The sequence below is a fragment of the Patagioenas fasciata genome, chromosome 6, assembly GCF_037038585.1.
Source record: "Patagioenas fasciata isolate bPatFas1 chromosome 6, bPatFas1.hap1, whole genome shotgun sequence".
NCBI lineage: Eukaryota > Metazoa > Chordata > Aves > Columbiformes > Columbidae > Patagioenas > Patagioenas fasciata.
Genome location: NC_092525.1, coordinates 34206812 through 34230274, shown reverse-complemented (window position 1 = coordinate 34230274; position 23463 = coordinate 34206812). Strand labels below are relative to the sequence as shown.

General features: G+C 43.5%; 2 protein-coding genes across 3 annotated transcripts in view; both read right to left on the bottom strand.

The window, feature by feature from the left end:
• Window positions 1-300: 300 nt before the first annotated feature.
• BCL10 (BCL10 immune signaling adaptor) lies at window positions 301-6197 on the bottom strand. The gene is made up of 3 exons (XM_065842190.2): window positions 6057-6197; window positions 3748-4036; window positions 301-2657 (listed from the first exon to the last, which is right to left on the bottom strand). The coding sequence occupies exons 1-3, from the start codon at window positions 6126-6128 to the stop codon at window positions 2290-2292; spliced, it is 729 nt and encodes a 242-aa protein (XP_065698262.2). The 5' UTR covers window positions 6129-6197; the 3' UTR covers window positions 301-2289.
• A 4104-nt stretch (window positions 6198-10301) lies between these two features.
• Window positions 10302-23463, bottom strand: part of DDAH1 (dimethylarginine dimethylaminohydrolase 1) — a 97727-nt gene continuing 84565 nt past the window's right edge. For both annotated transcript variants that reach the window (XM_071810474.1, XM_065841889.2), the window contains exons 5-6: window positions 15271-15414; window positions 10302-14848 (exon numbers count right to left, since the gene is read on the bottom strand). In XM_071810474.1, coding sequence (XP_071666575.1) covers window positions 14732-14848; window positions 15271-15414 — 261 coding nt within the window. In that variant the 3' untranslated portion in view covers window positions 10302-14731. The remainder of the gene's footprint in view (window positions 14849-15270; window positions 15415-23463) is intronic.

Here is a 23463-nt window from a genome sequence, read left to right as displayed (position 1 = left end):
CATTTGAAAAAAAGCAAGAATCAGGTTAGCAATACTAGTCATGAACCACAGAAAGTGCTGTTAAGCAACACGGTGTTAATTTCACATGCATGCTTTCCCTATGCACTGCCTGTTAATGCAGTCCTACAGGCACAGGTGTTTCACATTCAGTCAGTCTTTCCACCAAAGACAAACCTCTAACAGGAGAATGAGAACAAAAGCCTCCCGCACACATTAAACCACACATCCAGATACTGGCACAAACTGCTCCTGCAACCTGTACATTTTAATGATGAGAGAGGCAGACAGGAAAACAGGCAATTATATCAAAGAATTTATTCCAAAAGTTGGGATAAAAATATTTCAATTTTTAAAAAAATGCACATTATAAACATTTGGTAAGAGAATACATTCATTTAAAGTCTCAGGTTAGCAGGGTGACCTGCAGGAGCGATCCCTCCTTGGGCAGGCATCCCATGGGCTGCACCGCGGGACAGGCAGCACAGATCGCGCCTTTGATTGAGATCTGCAGGGCTGGCTTCGGCACGAGCTGATGCGTTTTTCCAGTTAAAGCCAAGTTTGCTCACTCTCCTCCATCACAAGAAACCAAGAAGGGAGACCCAAACCTAAGCACAGCTCTTTGGTTACAGTGGGCATTTAGGCACATCCATTTTTAGACATCCCAAGTATGTGCAACTACAGTTCAAGTTCATGGAAGAGAGTGATTTAAGCCTCTGCTTTCCATGTCAGAGAGCAAAATTTTGCTTGCATATTTAGGCGCTTAACTTCCAGAGTACCTTCTAAACCAAGAACTTTTGTTGAAAAGCATTTTCATTGTCCTGACAGTCCATGACCGTAGATGCATAAAGAAAAACAAGGATTTTTATAAAGACTAAACAGAAATCCACATCTTTATCAAATGTAAACTATTCATATACTAAGTGGGGAGTGTAGCTGAATATTGCAGTTTATTTTAACCTACTTCCAAACTCACAGTAAATATGAAAAAACAATTAGAGACTATACTGAGGTCCTGCAGACTGCCTTTCTCCACAGAAGGAGAACACAGTTTAGGAATATTACCTGGGTTTGAATTTGAATGGAATTAAATGGCTATAGTGCTGTATGAGAGCCAAAATAATTTAAAGCCTTAAATACAAATCTACCCTTTGATATACCGAAAACATCCCGTCACTTTAGAATGTAGTACTGCAGAACACAACTGTACACATTTCCAACTAAGAGTTTGTCTTTGCCCAGTAACTTTAAAGTGATCACAGGCCAACATCATAAAAAGTAGATTACAACTCAGGAGCAGAGTGTGAGAGAAACAGAGCATGTTACATTGTGTCAAGAAATGAGAACCTTCCCATGTTGAAATAGTTTAAAATGCATTTCACTCTAGACAATTTGAAATGTAAACCTATTTGCTTTGAAGAGTCGGTATCTGAAGTGCAACATTTCCAAGAGTTCCTCAGGCATGGATACTTTCTTGCTACAAGACTCCTGCCTACAGGGACAAAACATACAAGCTTTGCATCTAATAGCATTATACAATAACATTTTCTTACAGCCCACATGATGCTGTTAGAGCAGTTTACATTCTTTTTCCAGTACTAATGAGAATTTATATTTAAAGTGCATCTTCAGAAATCTCTAACTAATATACAAGAATAATATGCTAAGACTTGTGGAAGCACATTTGCTGATGCAAATCACTGCAATACTGTGTGCCTTTTGACTTACTTGAAGGACAGAGAACGAAGTTTGGGCACCAAGAGATTTCTTGCAAACATAGCTACAGATTTGGCCAGATTTGGGTTTTTTTTTTTTGAAAATGGAGCTGCACACACATACATAGAGGGCAGAATTTATCATAGAGAGAAATTTAATTTTGTAAATGAGGTTAAGCTTTATGGTAAGCAAGCTTGAGCTTTTAGTTTTGAAAGATACTTATCAATACTCAATACTTTTCTTAACCGTCCTTCCCAATTCACCCATCACAGAAACATTTTAGTTTGTGTAGGAACAAAAAAAATGGTTCAATAACTGCGGCTTAAATATCTGCAACTACATGTGAAATCTTAAATAAATTGGTTTAAAAACCCAAACCTTTGCGTGACTTTCTGAAAAAAAGCTCCCCAAATAACATAAAATCAAAAAGATCCAGAGTCATTCAATTACCAAACAAAAAAAAGTTAAAAACAGTAAATAGCACAGATCGTTTCCCCTGATTTTGCTAGTTACCAGTTTGAAAACATTATTTTATCGTTTATAAGACATCAGATAAGTTTCAGTACCACACTGCATTCACTGCTGTTGAAGAGAACGTGATCTTAAAGGCAAAAAGCAATTGTCACTTGAACTGGTACTTTCCTCCTGCTGCTCTGACTGGAGCTCTGGGGGGAGTGGGGGTGCCCCAGGGTCCCCAGGCCCTGGAAGGGTGGCTGAGAAAACAACACTTTCTACATTTCCCATCTCCGCAATTGGTAAATTCATGGAATGAAGAGAAACAGCAGACACAAATGCAGCGGTGCTATAATCTTCTTCTGGATGATGTATCTGGGTAGGTTCTTTGTCTTTTGTCTTATCAAAAAAATTAGATTCATTGGAATGTGACCTAGAAAGATTATTCGTTCCTCCGTAGAGTGAGGTCATACAGGTGCTGCAGCTTAGACCTAAGACAAAAAAGAGACTTGATTTAATTACAATGTGGTGCACTCTTAAAACTGCGTTCTGATTTAATAACAGTAGGATTGACAAAGATCGGTTGTCTGTATTTTTAACAGACTAACCTCCTCACCTCACTTGTGGCATCCCAATATTCAAGACAAATCAAATAATACACGCAGGTTATTGAGTCCGATGTGCATGGTTTCTCCATATCTCTGTATCAGTTACTATTTGACAAAGATGCCCATAATTTAAGCTTCATTTTAGAAAGTGACTTTAGCCCTTTGACCCATCTTTTCATAGCTTTTTCTCAATATGTTCTTCAAGCTTTTAAAAGTTTCAGCTACATGGTTTCACTCCAAAGCAGACGGCATTTGAAGGCTGTTTTACCCAAAGCCAGAAAAAAATTCAGGCTTTTCATCTCTAGGGTTAAAATGTACTTCTTCCTTCCTTATTTCTCTTTTGAGGGATGTGGAAGAGGAAGTAAGGTTTTTGGTTTAGAAGGCTTATACTATCTTTATCTGCCTTAAAATATGAATACATAGAGTCACTTGAAGCTTTGCGTGTCAATAAAGCCTCTCTGCCTGTATGAAAGAACACATGCTCACACTTACAATGTCTAATTTCAAGTTTCGGCATTGAAAGCATGCAGGGGAACTCCCCTCAGGTTGCATTCGCTGGCTTATCTTCTGCTGAGGTGCAAAGTTTAGCAAAGCCAGAGCATCCTGTCACTGCTGTAGATAGCTTCTAAAGAAATGTAAGATGGAAGATAATCACCTATTCCGAGTCCTGAATTAGAACCTCATTGAAAGCAAGACAGAAATGTGAAGGCAGATATATCCATCATAACAACACATGGTAGGGTTTTTTGCAATTCGTTACTTTTCATGTGTTCAGACAGTAAAACCACAAAGCCAGGATACACGCACTAGGATCTTAAACGCAAACCGGTGATACATTGAAGAATGTTGTCCCGAACACTAGAGGAAGCAAAACAAACACGCAAACACAATTTAAAACATTCTTGGAGTTGAATTTTGCAGACCCTCAAAATAAAACTTATGTCTTACAAAAATATTATTATAAACTTCTCACCTTTGAGAGCTTCAAGTTTTTCATTTTTGACTTTCAACACTACGTCAGTTATCTTTTCTAACAGGAAGTTTTGTGTTCTTTCTCGTCTGATAGATTCAACCAAAGCATCTAGTCCCTTTGGGTTTTCTGCTAAGTAGTCCAATAACTTCCCAGTTCTTTTTCTACTGGAAGATCGAGAAGAAATTTCTTCTGTGTCCTCTCTTGTGAGTATTTTCTTTGAACGCAGGTAATCAAAGTGTCTCTCAGCTATAATTTTGTCACAGAGATAAGGACGCATCCTTTCTAAAGCCTGAAAAACAAAACAAACTAATATTACCCAACCCTTCCATTTATTTAGAAGCCTTATATAAATTTAGGTGGCTCTGGAATACATCTCATGTGTCCAACTGCAACAAGCCCACGCCTGAATGGTTATGAATGTAGTGGGTAATAGAGATTTCTTCAGCTCTCATGGAAATCTCATCCTACCACCAGACAGGTCAATCAACAAACTCTGAAACATAAGAGTCAGTCAATGTTTCAACAGTAGAAGAATAAAGTGAGTTGTTATTCAATAGAAAGACTATTGTGTTTTGACTAACACCTTCCTGTAATGAGCCCTTTACTGTATGAAGTGTATCAGTTCTGAATTTCCCTCTATGCTGTCCTCATAGGTTAACAGTTCATGAGGGACAGAAAGAGTAAACACATTAGAACACAAGCTTTAAATACACTTTGCTCTACATCAATGATTTTATTCGTCTCACTTCCCAACTCTCAAATGTAAGACTCCAACCTTTATAATTCCTCCTCAAGATGAGTTTACCCAGACCAAGTTATCCCTGCAGGTTCAGTTTCTGAGGTGTGCTGACACATCACATACCTAGAACCTCTGGTAACACAATGTTATCAAAGTCACTTGAAAAATTTTGAAACAGGTGAGTTTACATCAAATCAGCACTTTGCCTCATGAAGCCGCAAAATTTAAAATCTGAAAAATAAAAGCTGTGAAGTCAGATTTAATGGATTGTATTTTGATGATAAAACTAACGTTATTGATTTCTACATACTAGGTTTCCATCAAGTCCTCCAATTACTATGGGAGACCCTATAAGATTAAGGGCTGAAGTGCCTCAAATGCACTTCTGTGAGATGCAGGTATGAACTCAGTCACTAACACAAACTGACATATATATAACATATATAGCCTGACTTAAGTAGTTCTTATCTTTTGTTTGGTGTAACTACCGGATGTTAACTATTACAGTATTACCCTGTAAGTTCCACAGAAGCAAGTAACAACTTGAAAAACAGACCTCATAAAGCTATGACAAAGCATTTAAAGAAAGTTATATATGCATAAGGCTAGTAAGAAACCAAAACCAAGGTCCAAATATTCTTTATTGTACTTTAAAAGAACATAAAACCCCTAATGAGTCAAACATTAGACACTGTAAATTACAGAAGCATGGATAGTCAATAAATAATTGATAAACTGTGACTTTTTAATAGTTTATTATATTAACCAACCACTTGTTGAGGTTGGTTTGCACACTGCTTGCTTCCCAGTCTAGCAGAGATAAGTAATTCCAGACTGAGTCAGGATGAAGAGTTCTCTAAGATTCCAGACATCAGTGAGGGGAGAGGAAAAAAAAATAAAAATCAGGAAACTACAGAACAAAAAGCCTAAAAAAAAATTAAATAAATCAGTGATTATTACAAAAAGTGATGCTCTACGATACAGAGTCTTCTTGACACCAAGAGAAGCACACACATTTGCAACTAACCCTTGGATACCACCTCAGCTACCCCGCACTTGGGCTGTTTCCCAGCACTTTCTGCGGGACACACGGCCACCCAGAAACCCAAACCCCGCTACTCTGGCCTTGAAACGTGACACGGGAGCGGAACACTCGGAAAAAAAGAAAACTGAACTTTCCGGTGAATACAGGATCCCAGGGTTCAAGTTTTCGCGAATCGATATCAGCCCCATAGCGGGAATGCCCCGTGGAGGCCTGGGCCGCGGGGACCGCTCCCGGCGAGCCCCGGGCAGGACGCCCCGGGGCCCAGCCCGGTCGCGCTACACGTGACCTGCCCGTCCCCGCGGGCGCTCTCCGAGAAGGCGGTGGGGAATTCCGGGCCGCACGGCAGGGGCCCGGCCCGGCCCGGCCCAGCCCGGCGGTCCCTGGCGGCCCGCCCGCCTCCGCGCCGGCCTCCCCACCTTGGGCGCCCGCGCTGACGGGGCTTCCGCTTCCCCGCCCGGGCTCTGACCCCACCCCACCGCTCCGCGCCCCGGGCACGCCGGCCTCTCGGCCCGACCCACCACTTACATCCTTCTTCACCTCGGCCATCTCATCCTCCGTCAGCAGCCGCCCCACAGCCCCCGAGCCCGGGCCCTCCATAGCGGAAACCGCTCCACCGGCACCGCCGCCGCTGGGGAGAACCGCCCACGGCAGCGCTTCCGGCCCAGGCCCCGCCCACGGGTGCTCGGCCCCGCCCCTCGCCCGCCCTCTCACCAATGGAACCTCAGGGCAGGCACTCCGCCCCCACGGTGGCCCCGCCCCCACGCGCATGGCCGCGCCCAGTGGCGCGTGACGCGACGGGCCGTCACTGCCTTCGGGCGGTCGGTGGTGCGGCGGCGGTCGGGTTCCGGCGGTGTGGGCGGAGCGCGGAGGCACCGGCTGCCCGCCCGCGGGAAGGGGCGGTTTCAGCCCTGTCCTCTCCAGGTCTGTCACCAGGCGGTACCGACCGTCCGCGTCCGTAGCTCACGGCTGCCTCCCGCGGGCGTTCTGACACCGCTAGAGCCGGTGTCCGGCAGCGGGTGGGTGCGGGCACCGCTGGCCGGTCGTTCCCGGGTCAGCAGCGTCCGGCGTAGGCCGTGCCGGACGGCGGCGGTTTACCGGGCGGTGCTGCGCTGTACCGCAGCTTTAGGACGCAGGACTAGTGACAGGAGGTTCCTCCGGGTTTGAGAGACCGACAGTGACCGAGCCCCGCTGCTGTGCGGGCTGTCCGGGGCTGAGGACAAGCCGGGCTGTGCGCCGTGGAACCGGCAACAGCTCCCATTCTACCCCTCCGAAGGCCGGGCAGCCCCTGCTCTCGGGCCCTACACCGGAAGGGGCCGCTGTTCCGCTGGAGACGCCGCTGCCGCCGGTCCCGGTCCCGCATCGGGGCCGCCCAACGCCGCGGCGGCTCCGCGCTGCCCGGCCCGCGCCCGAGCGCGCTGATCTTGGAGATAAAGGGCACAACACAAAACTTAATTAATTAGTATGTTTTCAGCCGCCAATGGTAAAACTCAGGTTATTGTTGCAGTCTTGAACACTTCATTTCCAGCAGTTAAACACGAAAGCGTATAGAACAGGGGCGTCCAACTAATTTTCACCCGGGGGGCCGCATCAACCTTACCATTGCCTTCCAAAGGCCAAATGTAATTTGTATAGAAGTAGAAGCAATCAATACCGGGGTTTGCTTTCAGTGAGGCACAACTACCAGTTTCACAAACATTTTGCAAAGTCCTTTTGTTTGATATGCCTTGTTAATGTAATTGTGCTTCAAATATTAACTGCAACAGTACCTATTTTACAGGGCTGGCATTCCCAGCTTCTCCACAAACACATTGGATAGCAAAGGTCCCGCCCAGAACAATTAACAAATAAAGCACTAGTCACTGCTCTTACCTGGTGACAAAGCAGATTTTTGTAGAGCTGGGTGTTAAAATCACAGCCAGTCCCCAAACTGGTTGCCATAAAACACCCAGCCAGCTCTGCTGCCTGCCACTGCTGTGGAGGACACTTCTGTCCAGCAAAAACTACTTCAGTCTCACCCTCTCCACCCAACCCTGCTGACCTGATCGCTGGTAATTTGGTAGCACACCTTTGCTCACAACCTAAATCCTTCTGTGGTGTATTTGCATACCAAGAAACCTTTGTTTGCTGCAGTGCATCTGAATTTCTTAAGCTTCCTTTGTATCTCTGGATAAAATATATGAAATACAAGTATTTATCTCCCATCTTCATGCTCTAGGGCTTTAGGGCAGACTGCTTTTTTCAGGTCAAAGTGCCTATGTTGAGCCTCCCTAATCTGTGCTAGGTGCCCAGATACTCAGAAAGGTTTCAGATGCTCTGATGCTTCCAGGGAGCTGATTGTGGCACTTCTGCGACAGAGCCAAGCATCTTCCCAGCCCCTGACTCCCATCCTTGTTCACTAAACCAAATGCCTTCCAGCTCCTCCTCTTCAAGGTGAATTACATTGTAGACTTTGCTGGCTCTGTACAATACTGCTGATAAAAACAGCTATCGTGCATTTTGAATTGAAGGTATTTCTTAATAATCTTGCTCAGCGAGAGGTGCAGTTCAAAGCCACGCGATGTCTGGAGGGTTAGGCTTCTGGATTCCTGAGCCATGTATGAGACAAACTGAAATGAATTAACTTCAGCAATCAGGAAAAGAGCATGTGGTTAGGGAATACAAGAACAGAATATGTTTTAGCAGACTTAATGCTGATAAACCCTAATGGGATTTAATGGTCCAGGCAGCTGGAAGGAGACTACTCTCAGCATGAAATTCATTTCAGGAGGTTAGCATCCGTTCACTACTAAGTGAGCCTCAATGAGGAATGAGTTAGAGAGAATTTCTTTCAAGGGAGCTGGGAAGATTTTGGACACTGCATTGGTTTTATGAGTATGTACATATGTAATGTCAATCTAGAATAAATTTCTCAGCCAAAGAAGTTTTAGAAACTGCTTACAACTGTTCAAATCTTCCACTAGATTGGTCCTAGAAAATGTAACGCTGTCAGAATTGGTCAGCTGGCTTTTCAGAGCTGTGACTGGCTCCAGGTTTTCTCCCCCCTCTCCAGGCAGCCTGTCCTCACTGCAGAGCAGAGGCCTCTACCTGGCAGCTTCACGTGTGCCCATCCCATTTTGGTCCTGGTCCTTTCACAAGGGTCTGGGTCCTGTCCCAGGACAACCCTTTTTGGAGCTGGCAGGACCCCATCAGCCCCTGTGAGAGCAGCAGGGCTCTACACCAACACTGTCCTGGGGAGGAGAAGGAAAACTGCCAGGCAGAGAGAAGGGAAAGAGTTTGGTCCTGTTACAGATCCAGGTTGAGGGCCTTTTACCCTAATGGAGTGGGCACCTGGAGCTACCAATGGCAAGTTTTCAACTACAAACTCACAGCAATAAACCTACACATTGTAAATTTGGGGGATGAGATTGTTGAGAATATCAGAATGCCTGGAGCTTATGATGCACAAGACTGTGACTGATGCTTTTTCGGCAGGATGTACTTAGAGTGGAGTGAATTCATACACCCAAGTGCAGACACCTATACTTGCTGAAGTATGATAATATTCTATAGCTAAATGTTACAAAGAACACTTCTTTTTGAATTACTATTATGCTTTTGCTGTTGATATTCTATGAGGGACTTCTTAATGTGGCAAGTGGGAGTGACTTGTATAGCTTTTGTTATTTTTAATTGTTGCCACCTAGAAACAAATTCAAGCAATTTGGTACCAAGTCTTTCCTATAGGCATGGATACACAAAGATGCATGTAAATGCAACAGTTAAAAATATTAATTGCACCAAGCTAGATGTATCCACATTAGACATAGCATTGCTTAAAATATAGTAGTAAAAAAAACCAAAAATACTTTTAACCAGCATAGTTAAATTAGTACAAAGGCTGTGTTTAGACCAGCTCAAATGAAATCTTTCCTTGTTCCTGCTTCTCCAGCAGGAAGAGTATTGGATTAAGGTTTGTTTAAAGTCCTGTTACTAGCAAAGCTGTACAGTTTGGAAGTGGTGTAATACTTTTGGTACAGTATGGTCAATTTATGTTGGGTTCCTTAAAAAAAAAAAAGCAGCAATAGTGAGGCCTTGAACAAGTGGAACCTGGATGCCGCAAGGTGGCACTGACAGCCCATGAGCACTGGGACACACGTTCATAAAGCCTTGAATAACTGGATGGTCTCCTGAGATCGTTAATCCAAATATCATAACCTAATGATATCAGAGCACAAGAGTACGAGCAGAGATTAGCTCCACCTGTGCTATTTGTAGCACACAACAAGTAGTATTTAGATATAAAATCTGCAACCATCTGTCATGTTACCACCAAGCAATCTCTGAAATGCGGTCACCTCTCCTGACATCCACGGGGAGAGAAGACACAAGAGCTACGTGAATAATTTAACCATCAAAGCCATGCCACCAAACATCTGTAGTTGCACCTTTTATAACTGATAGTAAATACAGGAGCTACACAGACAATATTATGCTACAGCAACATCTGTTTAGTTATCTTGGACAACAACAGAATTTAGTCACAACCATTGTATCCAGAACACAAAGGCAATATCCCTCCTCCATACATTATTATTAAACGTAGAGTCTAAAATAGTTATTTGTTTTTAAAGAGTCGAGAGTTCTTCCAACAGGCTTAAAGGTTTTAGTACTAATGTCTATAACTGGCTTTATTTCTAGGCATGTAATAACCTTCCATATAAAAAGATGGCATGAACAGTATTAAATGTATCTGCTTTCAGTTTCAAAACAAGAGGCAAAAACTACACAGTGCACAGTACAACTGACACTTTATTCCTTCATGATGGGGATATATAGTATTGAAACTGCAAGAGTCACCAAAAAAAAAAAAAAGTGCAAACCTCTATTAGAACAGATTATGGAATGTATTGATGTTTTTGGCACAAAAAGTGGGGAACTACATACTGCAACAAGTTTTTAAGTTTAATGAAATGTAACACCTCTGTGTTCAGTAGTCCTATTTGTGCACTGCAGAACAATACAATGTAAACGGTAACTAACACGATTCACATGCAACTCTATACAAGTTACATCAAACCTCCAGTTAAAACTTTTCAGAAAATACATGAGGTCCCATGATACTTTGTTCACAATCACTTAACAAATACCACTCTTTAGGCAGTCTTATCTTTTCAGCTTCCTTACTGATAAAAGCAAAAATAGACAATCTTAAATTATTTTCCCCAGATGGTTCCATGTGAATGTTACTGTTTTTAATCAAGGTAATTTGGCTCTGACTTCATTGGTATAATGTATAAGAAGCTGAATGAAATCAAATGCTTGGTTTTTCCCCCATATTTCATCCTGCTGTGAACAAACAGCATTCTGTGCACTGACCTTTTGATTTTAAAACTGGACATAGTGTTGCCTATGAGTTCTGTACCTATCACACGGAAATCATCAAAAAATAATCAGAGCATAGCTTCATACAGTGGCACCTATTTAAGACCAAAAAGGAGTGTATTAGCATGGAAAAGACAAAAAATTCAGCAATGGAAGAATTCAAGTTTATCTTCTAAGGTACAGTATGCATTCACATTTTTGTTGCAGAGAGAGACACTGTATTCACATTCTAGTGAAGAAAGAAACCCACATATCACAGCTCGCCCTAAACTCTTGGTGAAGAGAACATCCATGAAAGATCTATAATGCACATTGTAGCTCTTTCATTTGAACTGAGCTGAACTGATTGCTCAAAAGAAAAAAAAAACCCTTTGATGAGTAATTCAAGCCCCATTGCTGAGCTATTAACCACAAGAACTTCTGCGCTGGCCTGTTGTGTCATATAGCCAGACAGTTGTTATCAAGTGTTTCATGTGGGCAGCTATTAGTGCTCAGTGTCTCGTCTCCTTTTTTTGGTTTGGGATTTTATTATTTATGTTAATCAAGGATGATGATTTGTATCAGGCATCTGAGAAATGCTCTGATGACAAGATGTACAAGATGCCTGTTAGATGCATATGTATCGCAGCATAAATGTCCTCACAACTGAATTCTTCATTTGGGCAACAGAAAAAATAGCAAACAGCAAGAACAAGAAGGATTTGGCATGATTTTAGTTCTTAGTACCATACTGCAAATGTGCTAACAGAAGTGCTCTTAATGTTTTTGCTTTATAATACCAGAATAAAAAATAAGGCTAAAGGCAGAGAGGTGAGGGCAATCCCACTAGCCAGCTTAGGTAACTTTTGGCATCAGGCTAAGATGTGATTTAGAGGATCTATGTTAGGAGTTGGGTATCTACTGAGATCAACAGAGAGAAAGCATGTGTGATTTAGAGCACCTAAATTCTGTGTCTCAAGTTGGACAGTTTGAACACAACTAGAAAATATCACCTGAGGGACTTCAGGTCCCTCAGCCCCTCCTTTGCTCTTTCTGTATAGCAAAATGCAGCCCTGAAAGCAAGGAAATCTAAATGGCACCAGATGAAAGACCAGCCTCCCTGTCAGTGCAGATTATTTCCCAGCTCTGAGATCCCAACTCCCCATCTCCCTCTCTTGGGGAGTCAGGGAAATTGTCACCTATTCTATTGCTTTCAGGGACAAAAGATCTCAACAACGTCCATCACAAATGTTTCCCTTTGCTGGAGTAATCCTAAAGAAGAGGACTCATCCTTGCCACTCTCTGGGTCTATAGCTCCTATTGACAGTCATCCTTCCAGCTCAAAAGAACTTGCTCAGGGCCAAAGCAGACCCCTCAGTTTCTCCTCGCACCTACTCAAGAAGGGAGTGAATCTACAATAGTCCACTGTGGACTGTGGTATTTTGGAGTGAAGAGCAAAGGGGAAGGAGTGCAGAAAAAGAAAACTCAAGTAGAACTGAGGCAACAGATGTAAAGTCACTTGGGGTTGAAAGAGAAAAGTGCTCATCATGCCATAAACTAGAAACGAGAATCCAAGGAAGAGAGAGGCAAGTTAAAGGTGAGAGAGGGTGGAAGAGGAGGAAAAAAACCCACCCAACCAATCAACACACAACAGAAAGTTTGAGAGGTGAATTTAATAGAAATCCCAAAGCCTAATGCTGTCCTAGTGCAGCTGGATGCTCTTGCGAGAGAAGAGAAGAGGGGATGAACGACACGGATGGGGGCCAGGGACAGGTCAGAGGGGATCCTGTTCTGGCTTTGTACAACAGCTCCCGCACTGTGCAGGTTTTTAACAGAGTACGTCTTGTTTCTAAGCTCACAGTTAAATACTGCAGGGTCACTTTTTGGCACAATATCCTTTTTTAATGTCAAGTCATTTTAAAATGCAAGATGCTTTATCAGATATTTAAAAAGCACTAAAGGGAAGGTAGAAAAAGAGATTCCCCCACTGCAATGTTTACATCCTTAGAGCCTGATCACCTGTGTCAGGCTTAAGTGATGGCACATGGGAATGGAGGAGACAAAGGGGAAGTATTAGGAGAACCCTTTGGGACAGCACACAGCCATAAAAACAGCACTTGCTGTCTGGCTGGCAGAAGGTTTCCTTTGGGACATGCTCTCTTTCTACATACATTTGCTCATCATTGCGCTCTCCCTCAGTGTGCCCACAAAGCATCAGATATACTCTGGTAGCTGCGAGGAGGTTTCCTCCCCGTTGGCCACTGCAATGAGGTGTGAGATAAGCTGAGGAGTACCTACGGGTATGAGTACTTGTGTTTCCTCCCCGATGAGTGCACAGAGAAGCATGCAGGTTTCCAGAGGATATCCCCATGTGCGCTCCGTGACTGCTATTTGCTTTCCTGCTAACACTGCCCGAGCCACCCCTGCTCGCTTCTTACTGTGCCTTAGCAACACGCCACAAGTGGTTCAGGAAAGGCGGAGGAGATGTCTAGGAAGTTGATAACGTGTTCAGGCTATTTGTCAGCCTCTGGAGAGTTCCCACTGCTGCCTCTGTTTGGGAATTTCTCCATCCTTAGTTTACGAATGATTTAACAAGAAGCATGTGAATACAATGGGGTATGCTTCACTTTACTGTGGTGGGAAAAAAAAAGTATGACTCAGTGGGTAAACATGTTGTGGAATTTGCTACAAAAATTGTATTTGTTTTAACTGAATACCACAGTAAATATTCATGCAATTAAAAAAAAAAAGTTATTGTTCCAAGGAAAACTACCCCAAGGGCATGTAAAATACAAATGCCAGTCTTTCAGGAAAAAATAGCTTCCCTTATTCATGAGCATAATCCAGGAATAGCTGTCCTTCAACTCCTCCTATCACCATTTTCTTTTGAATTTTGCTAGTAAGTGGCCTCCAAAAGTGAGCATAAAACAGAAAGGAGAGACAGAAGTAAAACAAAACAAAACAAAAACAAAAGACCCCATTACTTTTGTAGGTTTGGCTTTTCCAAAAGCATCTCAGTTTTTCATTTTTGTGGTCTGGGTACTCCCTGGGATCAGGCCTTTTTAAAAACTCCTGTTCCATTCTTGCCAAATTGAAAGCCATGGTATTAGCAGCAAATTGCAACCCAAGCTTTCAGGATGCATCTTGTGTGGCTTCGCCACTCTCTCTTTTTCTGTTTTTCAGGTTTCCCAGGCAGACATTGCCCTTGAACGCTCCCATCAGAGGAAGCTTTTTCCAAAGGTGCTGCCTGGCATCTGAAACTGACTCCAGCCACCACTGTGCCCAGCAGCAGCAACACGATACAGCTGAGACAGTGAGCGCTGCCCGTTGCCCACTGATCCAGACAGTGTGCGGAAAGCTTCCCTACCACACAGCGTAACAAGTTCGTAAGCTCACCAAGTTTTCTTCAGTCCAACCAATACCTTGCATCACTGTAAGTAAAGAGGACCAAGGAAGAGAAAAAAGATGCAGAGCAAGGAAGCAAGAGAAAAAAGACAGGAGAATGGAACAATGAAAGACAACAGAGGTGCTTGAAATATTGAGAATTAGTTGGTTTTCATAAAATTTTCACACAGATATGTTAAATCACTAAAGCTAGGAGTTAGATGTTATAATTGTCTTCTGCTAGCCCACGGGACTAACATATTTCAGAGTTATGTGCCCCCCCAAGAAACTGTATGTCCACCTTGAATACCATCTGCAAGGACATAATAAAAATACACAAAGCAAAAGTTTGTAAACAAGGGTTAGTAGCACAGTGGTACAGTAGATTGTCAATAAAAACAATAAAAGTGTGGGTACAGATTCGTCTACCTTGTGTGTAACATTATTGCCAGTTACAAGGGAGGGACTCTGTAAACTCATAATTCTGAACTTTTGTTAATAAGCACAGAGCAACAGGTGAGTGCCCCATCTACTTTCTCCAGTTCTGTGTTGGCTATTGGGATCAGCATGTGGTCCTTCAGTTTTTCAAATACCTGTTTAGGAAACAGAACAGAAATCGTTACACTTCACACCTCTCTACTTTTCCTTTTCTCTAAGTATTTATAGAATGAACAGGCATGGATTTATCAGCAGGAGCTAAGCTATCTTGTCATTTGTAATTAATCCTAACACCCTAACATTTATGTGGCCTTCTGGCCATGGGACTCACGCACATCAATACTGCAGTGAGGGGAACTGCTGCTATGTCCAGTTACGCAGAAGCAGCACCAGGGGCACAAGAGACAGAGTAATTAAATCAGCAGTGGAGCTGAGAACAGAACCCAGGCCTCCCACCTTTCACCAGCTGGTATTTCCACAATGGGTGGAACAGCCCATTCTGGACAGCATCTAATTTCAATTCCCACCGACTTCCCGGCAAGGCTGGGATACTGGGGGTCTCCCAGGCCCCTCTCACCTTTGCACTCTCTGGGTACTCCTCGGGGGCTCGGTGCAGCAGGACGTGCCCTTTGCTGGGAATGTTTAAGTAGATGCAGTTTGCTGCAGCATCGTCGGGCACCGTCAGCTTGTCGTAGCGGTGGTCACTCATCTGCTGCATGGTCTGTTGGGAGACAAAGTGCAGCTGTTGAAACCAAACACATTAGCAACCCCAAACAAATGGGAGAATAGGCTGCAAAAAATAGCTAATTGTGATTGCCATGTCAGCCAATGGCCATTTTTCCTATGCAGCAAGTAAGATCTCTTTTCATCTCTGCCCTTCAGGGAAGAATCTACTAAACCTAACTGAAATGAGCAGTAGAAAACCTTGTGAAATGGTGCCTGCAAGCAGCAGGATTAAGCAGGGCACTCAGTAAGCATCCTCCGTGGGGCCTTTTCCTCAAGGAATGTACATTGAGTATGCAAAATTCCTGCTCACATTGATGGAAACTATAGGTACTCAACAGCCTCAAAAAAAGCAGCCATCAGTCAATATTTGTAAAACGAGCATGAATTAACACACACAGGACAGGAACAGTTCCCAGCTTGGATATCAGCCCAATCTCAATGCTTTTCAAGGACCTCCTTTCTGCTTCCCAAGCAGTTACTCTTTCATTGGGCACCTGTGCGGGGGAGTCAGGAGGCACGTCTGGGCTAATCCGCGTTCCCAAGGGGACAACACAATCACCTCCTCAGAACAGAAGAGCTGGTGGGTTTCAGAGGTTGGGTCTATAAGTATAGGGCTCATACACAAATTTGAATCCCGTCTGGAATTTCAGAGACAGACTGTCAGAGCATGAGAAGCCCGAGATCCTGTGTTTTGGATCAGGCTCAACTTTTTAATAAAGATGGGAAAAGCCTGGATACGAGACGCCCAACTCCCCATTGTACCATTCCAGCTTTACATCAGCTTCACCCTGACAGAGACCGAGAATAACACAGAAGTAAACAAAGTTCAAAGTCAAAAACATTGGTCCTACTGAAAATCTAAGCAAATGCAAGTGTTTCAGCTTCTCTCCTAGCCCCGCTATGTTTCCACATATATTGCAAAGATGCAAACAGAAAAAAAGGGGTTTTTTCAGCTTAAAAATTCACGTTAATTTTATATTTAAAATAAACTGGTATTCTGTTAACAAACTTTCTAAAATAAACTGCCTTTTCTCAGGGAAACCCCACAGATTCACATCACACAGCAGAGAGCAGACTTTAATTTTAGGCACAGTTAAGTTTATTGTTAAATTATTTGGAAGGTCATTCACTTGTACTACTTCTCATTCATTAAAAAAATACTATATAGAACTGAATTCCAATGAGTACCTACAATATAGTGGGAAGCAACAAAGCAACTCATGCTTGCACACACCTACTCTAAGTAATTCCTTTATAGGTTTGGGCACATTTTTCATGTCATAGCCTGAGTCATCTGCATCCCACGGAGAACGTGAAACTCACAGTGAAGAATTCCATGCATTCTTGAGGAAGTGTTATCAGATTGTCATTTCTTGTTCCTTCTGAAGTTATGAAACTCTCCCCAGTTTCCAAAGTCACATCTACTTCCATAAAAGGTTAGTGTGTTTTTCTGGGGAAAAAAATCCTTGCACCTTTACTTTACCGGATGTATCTTTATTACTGTGCTTACCGTGGTCAACTTTCGTATTTGTAATTTTGTTTGTGTTATGTTGTCAAGATGCATTTTATTCCGCTTTCCCTGATGTTGCAGACATCTACAGTAGGTGACACGTCTGCACCCAGTGCAGCTCTTCTCCACAGTAAACAGAGCCAGCAGACCCATCCTCTACCTGCAGCATCTCTTGTCTTCCTTACATAATCTTTATAAGTCTTGATTAAGGAAACATATTTATTAAATCTGCACTAATATATACGCATCAGTAGAGGAAAAGCCACCGCACCTGGATTTTACTCAGCTCCCAAACAGTTGTGTTTTCTCTAGTCCTTGCTGGGAAGAGAATCTGATATTGTAGGTCTTTTGTAGGAGCAGCTCATTCATCAGAAAAATCCTGTGAATCATTCTGAAACATTTCCATATGAAATTACAAATGAATTCTTAAGCAGAAGGGTATGGACACATCTGCCATTCATTTGCTTCTGCAAAATGCTGAACTGAGAAGAGTAGAAGAAATGAACAAGTGTCAGGGCTCTGCCTGCGCCTCAGGAACCAGCTCCGGGGATCCTGGGAGAGGATGGCGGATTGTTTAGGAGGATTGTTTTCAAGACTAAAAAGCACAGAAGTGGTGGCTGAATTAATTCAGAAACAAAAGAGAAAAAATGAGTGGGAAAGCGAGATGCAGCAGCACAGTAGTGTGAGTGCACAGCTTTGGCAGGGGGAATGGGTTCTCAGCTGGCTTGAATGGCTCCACGAGAAATAATTTATTAGTAGCTGGAGGTTTGACAATATGAGACTCCCCTCTTTCATTGCTGTTACAACTATGCCTGCATGTTGAACTAAAATTTCAAAAACCACGTTCTTTGAGAGAGTTCCCTGGCAATAACACCCCAAATCTGCCCACAGGGAGGCTTTGGATACAGCAGAAATGCACCAATATGACGCAATCAGGTTATTTTATAGACCTGTAGGGTTTTCTATATTTGTACTATGTAAAGTCACTAAGCACATGTGCCTGTCCACGGCTGAGGAAGAGACAAAAGCAAGGTCCCCTGATTGTATTTTCTATCAGATACACCTCAAAACTATATATTTTTTGGGAAATGACAAGTTTATGAAGACTATAGCTTTCTCACAATGCATCTGTGGAGGCCTGGCTTTCCGCCCACAAACATTGTAAGACCAGTTATATTAAGAGCCAGGCATTTCCCGCATGCCTAGTTTTTCTGGGAATTTTCTTCAGCCTAAAGAGGGTAATTTTCATTGCGCATTCTCTCTGCCCTTAGTCATGCTTTCCTTATGTTGAAGTCATTCGCATAGCCTAAAATGCCTTTTCTATAGCTTTTTTACAGTGTGTCCTCAGACAACTGAGGTAATGGATAAGCTAAATAATCCTAAATATGAAGCAGCATTATACATGAAGGAAAAATGTGTATGCCTATTATTACTGACAAAAGTTAGGATGACCACATGCATTTTTAAGCCAAGCCTAGTTACAAATGTTCCCCCTCCCTGAGGAAGGCCCAGTTTGAGCCCCACTGCCACCCAGGACCATTCCCACCCAGACAGTGACCAAACCCATTGCACCTGCAATGCACCTTTGTATCTCCAACACCACACAGGCTAAACCAAACACACACTGAATGCTCCTCTTGCTAGTAGGGCAATGAACAATGGACAGAAAAATGCCTGTGTCATGTTGACAGAGAAGCAGAAGTGCAGATTTTCAGGGTCTGACTTCTGCTTTGATTAGCCCCTGCTCCCAAAATTTAGAAGAAAAATCAAACCTAAGGCCAAGTCAAATGTGTGTAAACCTGTACCCACAGGGTTGTTCTCTCATCAGATTTCAGATACCCGTTCCTAAACTCTTCAATCCACAGTATTCTGAAAACATAACTATTCACTTAAAACTATTTAAGGTATTTTTTCCATCTCTCTTCCTTCTTTCCAAGTACATTAAAGTTTGGTCTGTTTTATGCTGATGCTTAAGTGACATTTGGCCTGGGGTACAGAGCAAATTGAAATATTTTAATCCAAAAGACTGAAAATTGTGAGAAAAGATTAAGCTACATCAAGATTTCGCCTACAACAATGAAAACAAAGTCTTTTTGTGATACAGGGCAACTAACACGGATGAGAAGAATAATTCAGCATTATGCAGCCACATCCAGCCAAGCTGGCTGGGAGTTCGGGAGGACAGCACACTTCTCTTCTGCTTAGAGGAAGGACCACCTGTCTGGGGACAGTGTCAGACTTGTGCCCTTACACTTGTAAGGCACAAGATCAGGACAGGCATCTGGCCAGTACATTGCCATTGGGAGGAAGGACTGAGAGAAAGGTAAACTACCACTTGCTACCTGGAAAATACCGCTGGCTACCACACCTGCCACTTTTTAATGCTTGCAGAACCTGGAAGAGCTTATTTTTCAGTGCTGCATGATGGGGGTCTCCAGCCCACGTGAGAGGTGACAATATCCCACTTGATCCTAAGACAGGGAACTGGAGACAACTGGATTTGCTGTGTGCTTCCTGGGAACCTCAACTTGTCAGCTGTCGTACAGCAGGAGGCCACCCACAGCACTGCTCCAGGCGTCCATCCAGTTCACCTGTGAACCTGCAGCAAGATAGCTTCAGAGATTAGATGAAGCTTTAGAGCTCCCCTGGTTCTTGCACTAGAAAAGACAGCAAATAATTGACCCCCTGTCATCTTTTACACATCATTCCTGATTTTGCAGGCATCTATGATCCGAAGTTCGTTGTCACTCTTCCAGGTTTAGTTGCAACTTGCTTAATTTGTCTCCTTAGGCAAGCTGTTCCAGGTATCTGTTCATCCCCATTGCACTTCTCCAAATCTTTCCAGTTCTACTTTTCTGGAATGGAGGGGTTGTTCATGCAAAGTGCATACAACAGCCAACATGCAGATGCACCACAGCTTTAATCAGTGTCATAATGATATTCTCCATTTGTTTTTCAGCTGAACTGGCAACTTCAACAAGCCCAAGATGTTATTTCTGTGGCAATGATCAGTCAGAGCACATTATTTTGTATGTGATGTTCATACTGTTGTTCTCCCTGTCCCTGTTGCACATCACTTCACACTTATCTACACTGAATTTCATTCATTGTTTTATTGCCCTGTCTCTGTCTATTAAGTGCCTTCCTCACTTCTTCGTATTTGGAGAAACAATTGGCACTGGAGAGAGAAAGCAGCAGCTTTAGGGTTCAACACAAGGAAGCGCAGAGCAGAGCAGGGCTGGCAAGTGATGCCACAGTGCTAGGCACCTGGGTGTGGGGACGCAGCCTGCCAGGCAAACCAGGCTGCTCAGAGTTTCCTTCAAACACAGCAGTGCCAACTGTGACCACAAACAGCTGGCCAGGCTGACCAGAGGGGACAGAGGAGCAGAGCTGGAAAAGCCAGCGATCCTGCTTGAATGTCATGATCTATCAGGACTGTCACCCCCAAAATACAGAGAGGTGGGAGAGAGAAGGGTAGAACCATTAGAAAGGGGACAAGACAGACATTTTGAGCAGCATAAATCACAGCAGAATGATCTAAGGCTTCTTGTCAGGTACTGAAAAGTCTGCTGGAGATGTAGGACAGGGTAGCATAGACCCTATGGATGCAAAATGTATTTGAGATCTGTTTGAAACCAGTAACACTCCAGTCTACTGTGGTCACTAAACCAAATTTCTTAGCCCATACACAGCCAGAGTGCTACTTTGTTTTCCACCTGCCACCCACACTCTCAGCAGCTGGGCTTTGGGCTTTTCCTCCCTGCTGCACCCTCTCAGTCATGTTTTCCAGAAGGCAAAGTTCTTAAAGCAACCTCTCCCGCCCTCCTCCTCGGCTTTTCCTGGCGCAGGACACCTTTTGCATCACTGCAGATGTGACGGGCACCACGTGCCGTTGAGGTGGCCACCTGGGCTGCTCAGCCCTTCTGAACCACATGGTGTCACAGCCATGCTGTCACCTGCCTGCCAGCTCTGCCCAAGGATGCTGCAAAGGGAAACCACGACCTGAGGAGGGGAAAAGGAAGCAGCTGACGTGTGTTGCTTTCAGTCAAGAAGGCGAGAGGACGAACATCCTGTCTTTAGGAACAGGAACCCAGGGAGAGAATAGTCAAAGAAAAAAATAAGAAGCAAAGCCACAGAAACTGAGGCCCCATTTACGCAAGTCAAATGACATCTCAGCCTCTGACCCACCTCCTGTGGCTGACAGCCTAACTGGTGACAGCAAATATGTATGGAAAGGGATGCTTTTCTCACCCCTTAAAAAATAAAATATGACAATACAACGGCCTCTATCCTATAAATATACACTTTTGAGTACGTATCTTCCAAATGAGTAGATTCTTCTGCAAATATGCAAACTGGATAGTACAGACACTCACTTAAGTGCACTATGTTTATTATAACATCTAACTTCAATTAAAGAAAAACACAACTAATTGACTTTTTAAAGCACCAGGTCATCTGGTAGTCAGTGAAAACCTGTGTCCTCTGAGATGCTGTACACCCCTAATTCATGAAGTAATGGAAAATCAGATTGAGCTACAGGAAAGTGCACAGAATTTTATAAATTGACTACTTTTCCTTTCTATAAGGCCAAGCAGCAAAGTCTTATTTTTTAATTTTTATTTTTAGGGGCAAGTTGTCAATTGTTCTCTGGATTTCACTAAGCTTTCTTTGTTGCTGCATTACCGAAAAATCAGTATTCATCTGCACTTTCTGCTAATTCCCTACCTGATGTCATCCTTTTGGGTTATTAATATTAGTAATCATTTCCACAGCAACCCATTGTGATATCGTAAATAGAGGATTATGACTTCATGTGGGGAATAAGCAGAGGCACAAATAATGAATTCTTAAGGAAGAAGAGATAATGTTTTCATGCAAACTCGTGCATTACTAGGAAAGTCAGACACAACACAGACAATAGGAAGAGCAGATTTAGCTGAGCCTTTTCCTGCTACCTGGGAGTACAGGCTGCTTTCTAAGAACACCAGACAGATGAAATTTTCCCTCAGGTGTCCATCCCAAAGGCACTTCTGTGGCAGAGCTGGGAACGCCTCAGCTTTATACAGGCATCATAACCCTGCTCTCATGCAGGGAAATGGTACGTGGCTCTTTAAAGCTGGCACACTGCAGTAACTTCAGTTATACAAGATGGAATAAGAACTAAAGGCATTTAATCACAGGAACGGGGCAACTGCCAACGTTAAAACAACTCCTTGCACCCAGGTCTTTAAAAGCATGGCTCTGATCATTGCTTTGGATACAGACCAAAGGCCTAGTTGCCCAAAAGAGACTCCTTTCTATCTCTAAGATGTGGTTTTAGATAAGCCTTCCTTGACCTCTACAAAAACAGCATATGGGGCTGTATTTGCAACGGCATCCTTCAGGGAATAATTTAGGACATGAATGAGCAGCACCACTCCCAATAGAAGATATTGAACAGGAGAGTCAAGAACAAGTCAGAACTATCACATACAACCTTTTATTGAAAATAAATAAATCAATAAATAAGGCATTTGCTGAAGTCATGGTATCACACTACTGTGCGTATTGATACACTCTTAACCATAATGAAGTGCCAGCAAATAATGAGGTCAGAGCCTGGGATACCAAGGACAAGCTCAGAAGTGCAGATATTGGAGAGAATACCCCAGATACAGCAGCCACATGGATTAAGCTCAGGCCATAGGAAAGGCTAAGAGAGTTGGGGTGTTCAGCCTGGAGAAGAGAAAGGTCCATGGAGACCTTATTGCGGCCTTTCAGTACTTAGAAGGAGTCTATAAGAAAGATGGGGACAGACTTTTTAGCAGGGCAGGTTACAACAGGACAAGCAGTAATGGTTTTAAACTAAAAGAGGGGGGATTCAGGCTAGACATGAGGAACTTTTTTCTCACAATGAGGATGGTAAAATGCTGGCCCAGGTTGCCCAGAGAGGTGCTGGATGCCCCATCCCTGGAGACATACAAGGCCAGGCTGGACAGGGCTCTGAGCACCTGATCTGGGTGAAGATGACCCTGATCATTGCAGGGGGGTTGGACTGGATGAGCTTTGAAGGTCCCTTCCAACCCAAGCTGTTCTGTGACTCTGTATGTTGGGATAAGTGCTCTCCAAATCACAGCCCTCACCCCTAGGCACCATGATGCATTTCCTATCTTCCTTCTAAGTCTTCTGCTCTCTCCTGAGACCCATCAGCAACCACCAGGTACCCGGCGTTACCCCAGTGCAGCAGGGTCAGCTGGGGGCTTTCTCTAACAGTCCCATGGGGATGCCCAGGGGTTAGTCTTGTAGACAGTGCCTGACATCAGAGCCTACCCAAAGGGCAACCCTAATTTCCCAGCACATGAGAGAACTTCATTAGCAGGTACTTGCTATCAATACAACATGTACTGCTTGCAAGGGATTAAACAGCTGAGCTTGCCAAAGTTAGGAACTACATGTGTTACTCTCAGGTCCTTTGGGATTGCTACCAAGTTATCCTAAGGGTGACAGAATGGTTTGACCATAGACAAACCTGCTTAAACCAAGGATTGTGTC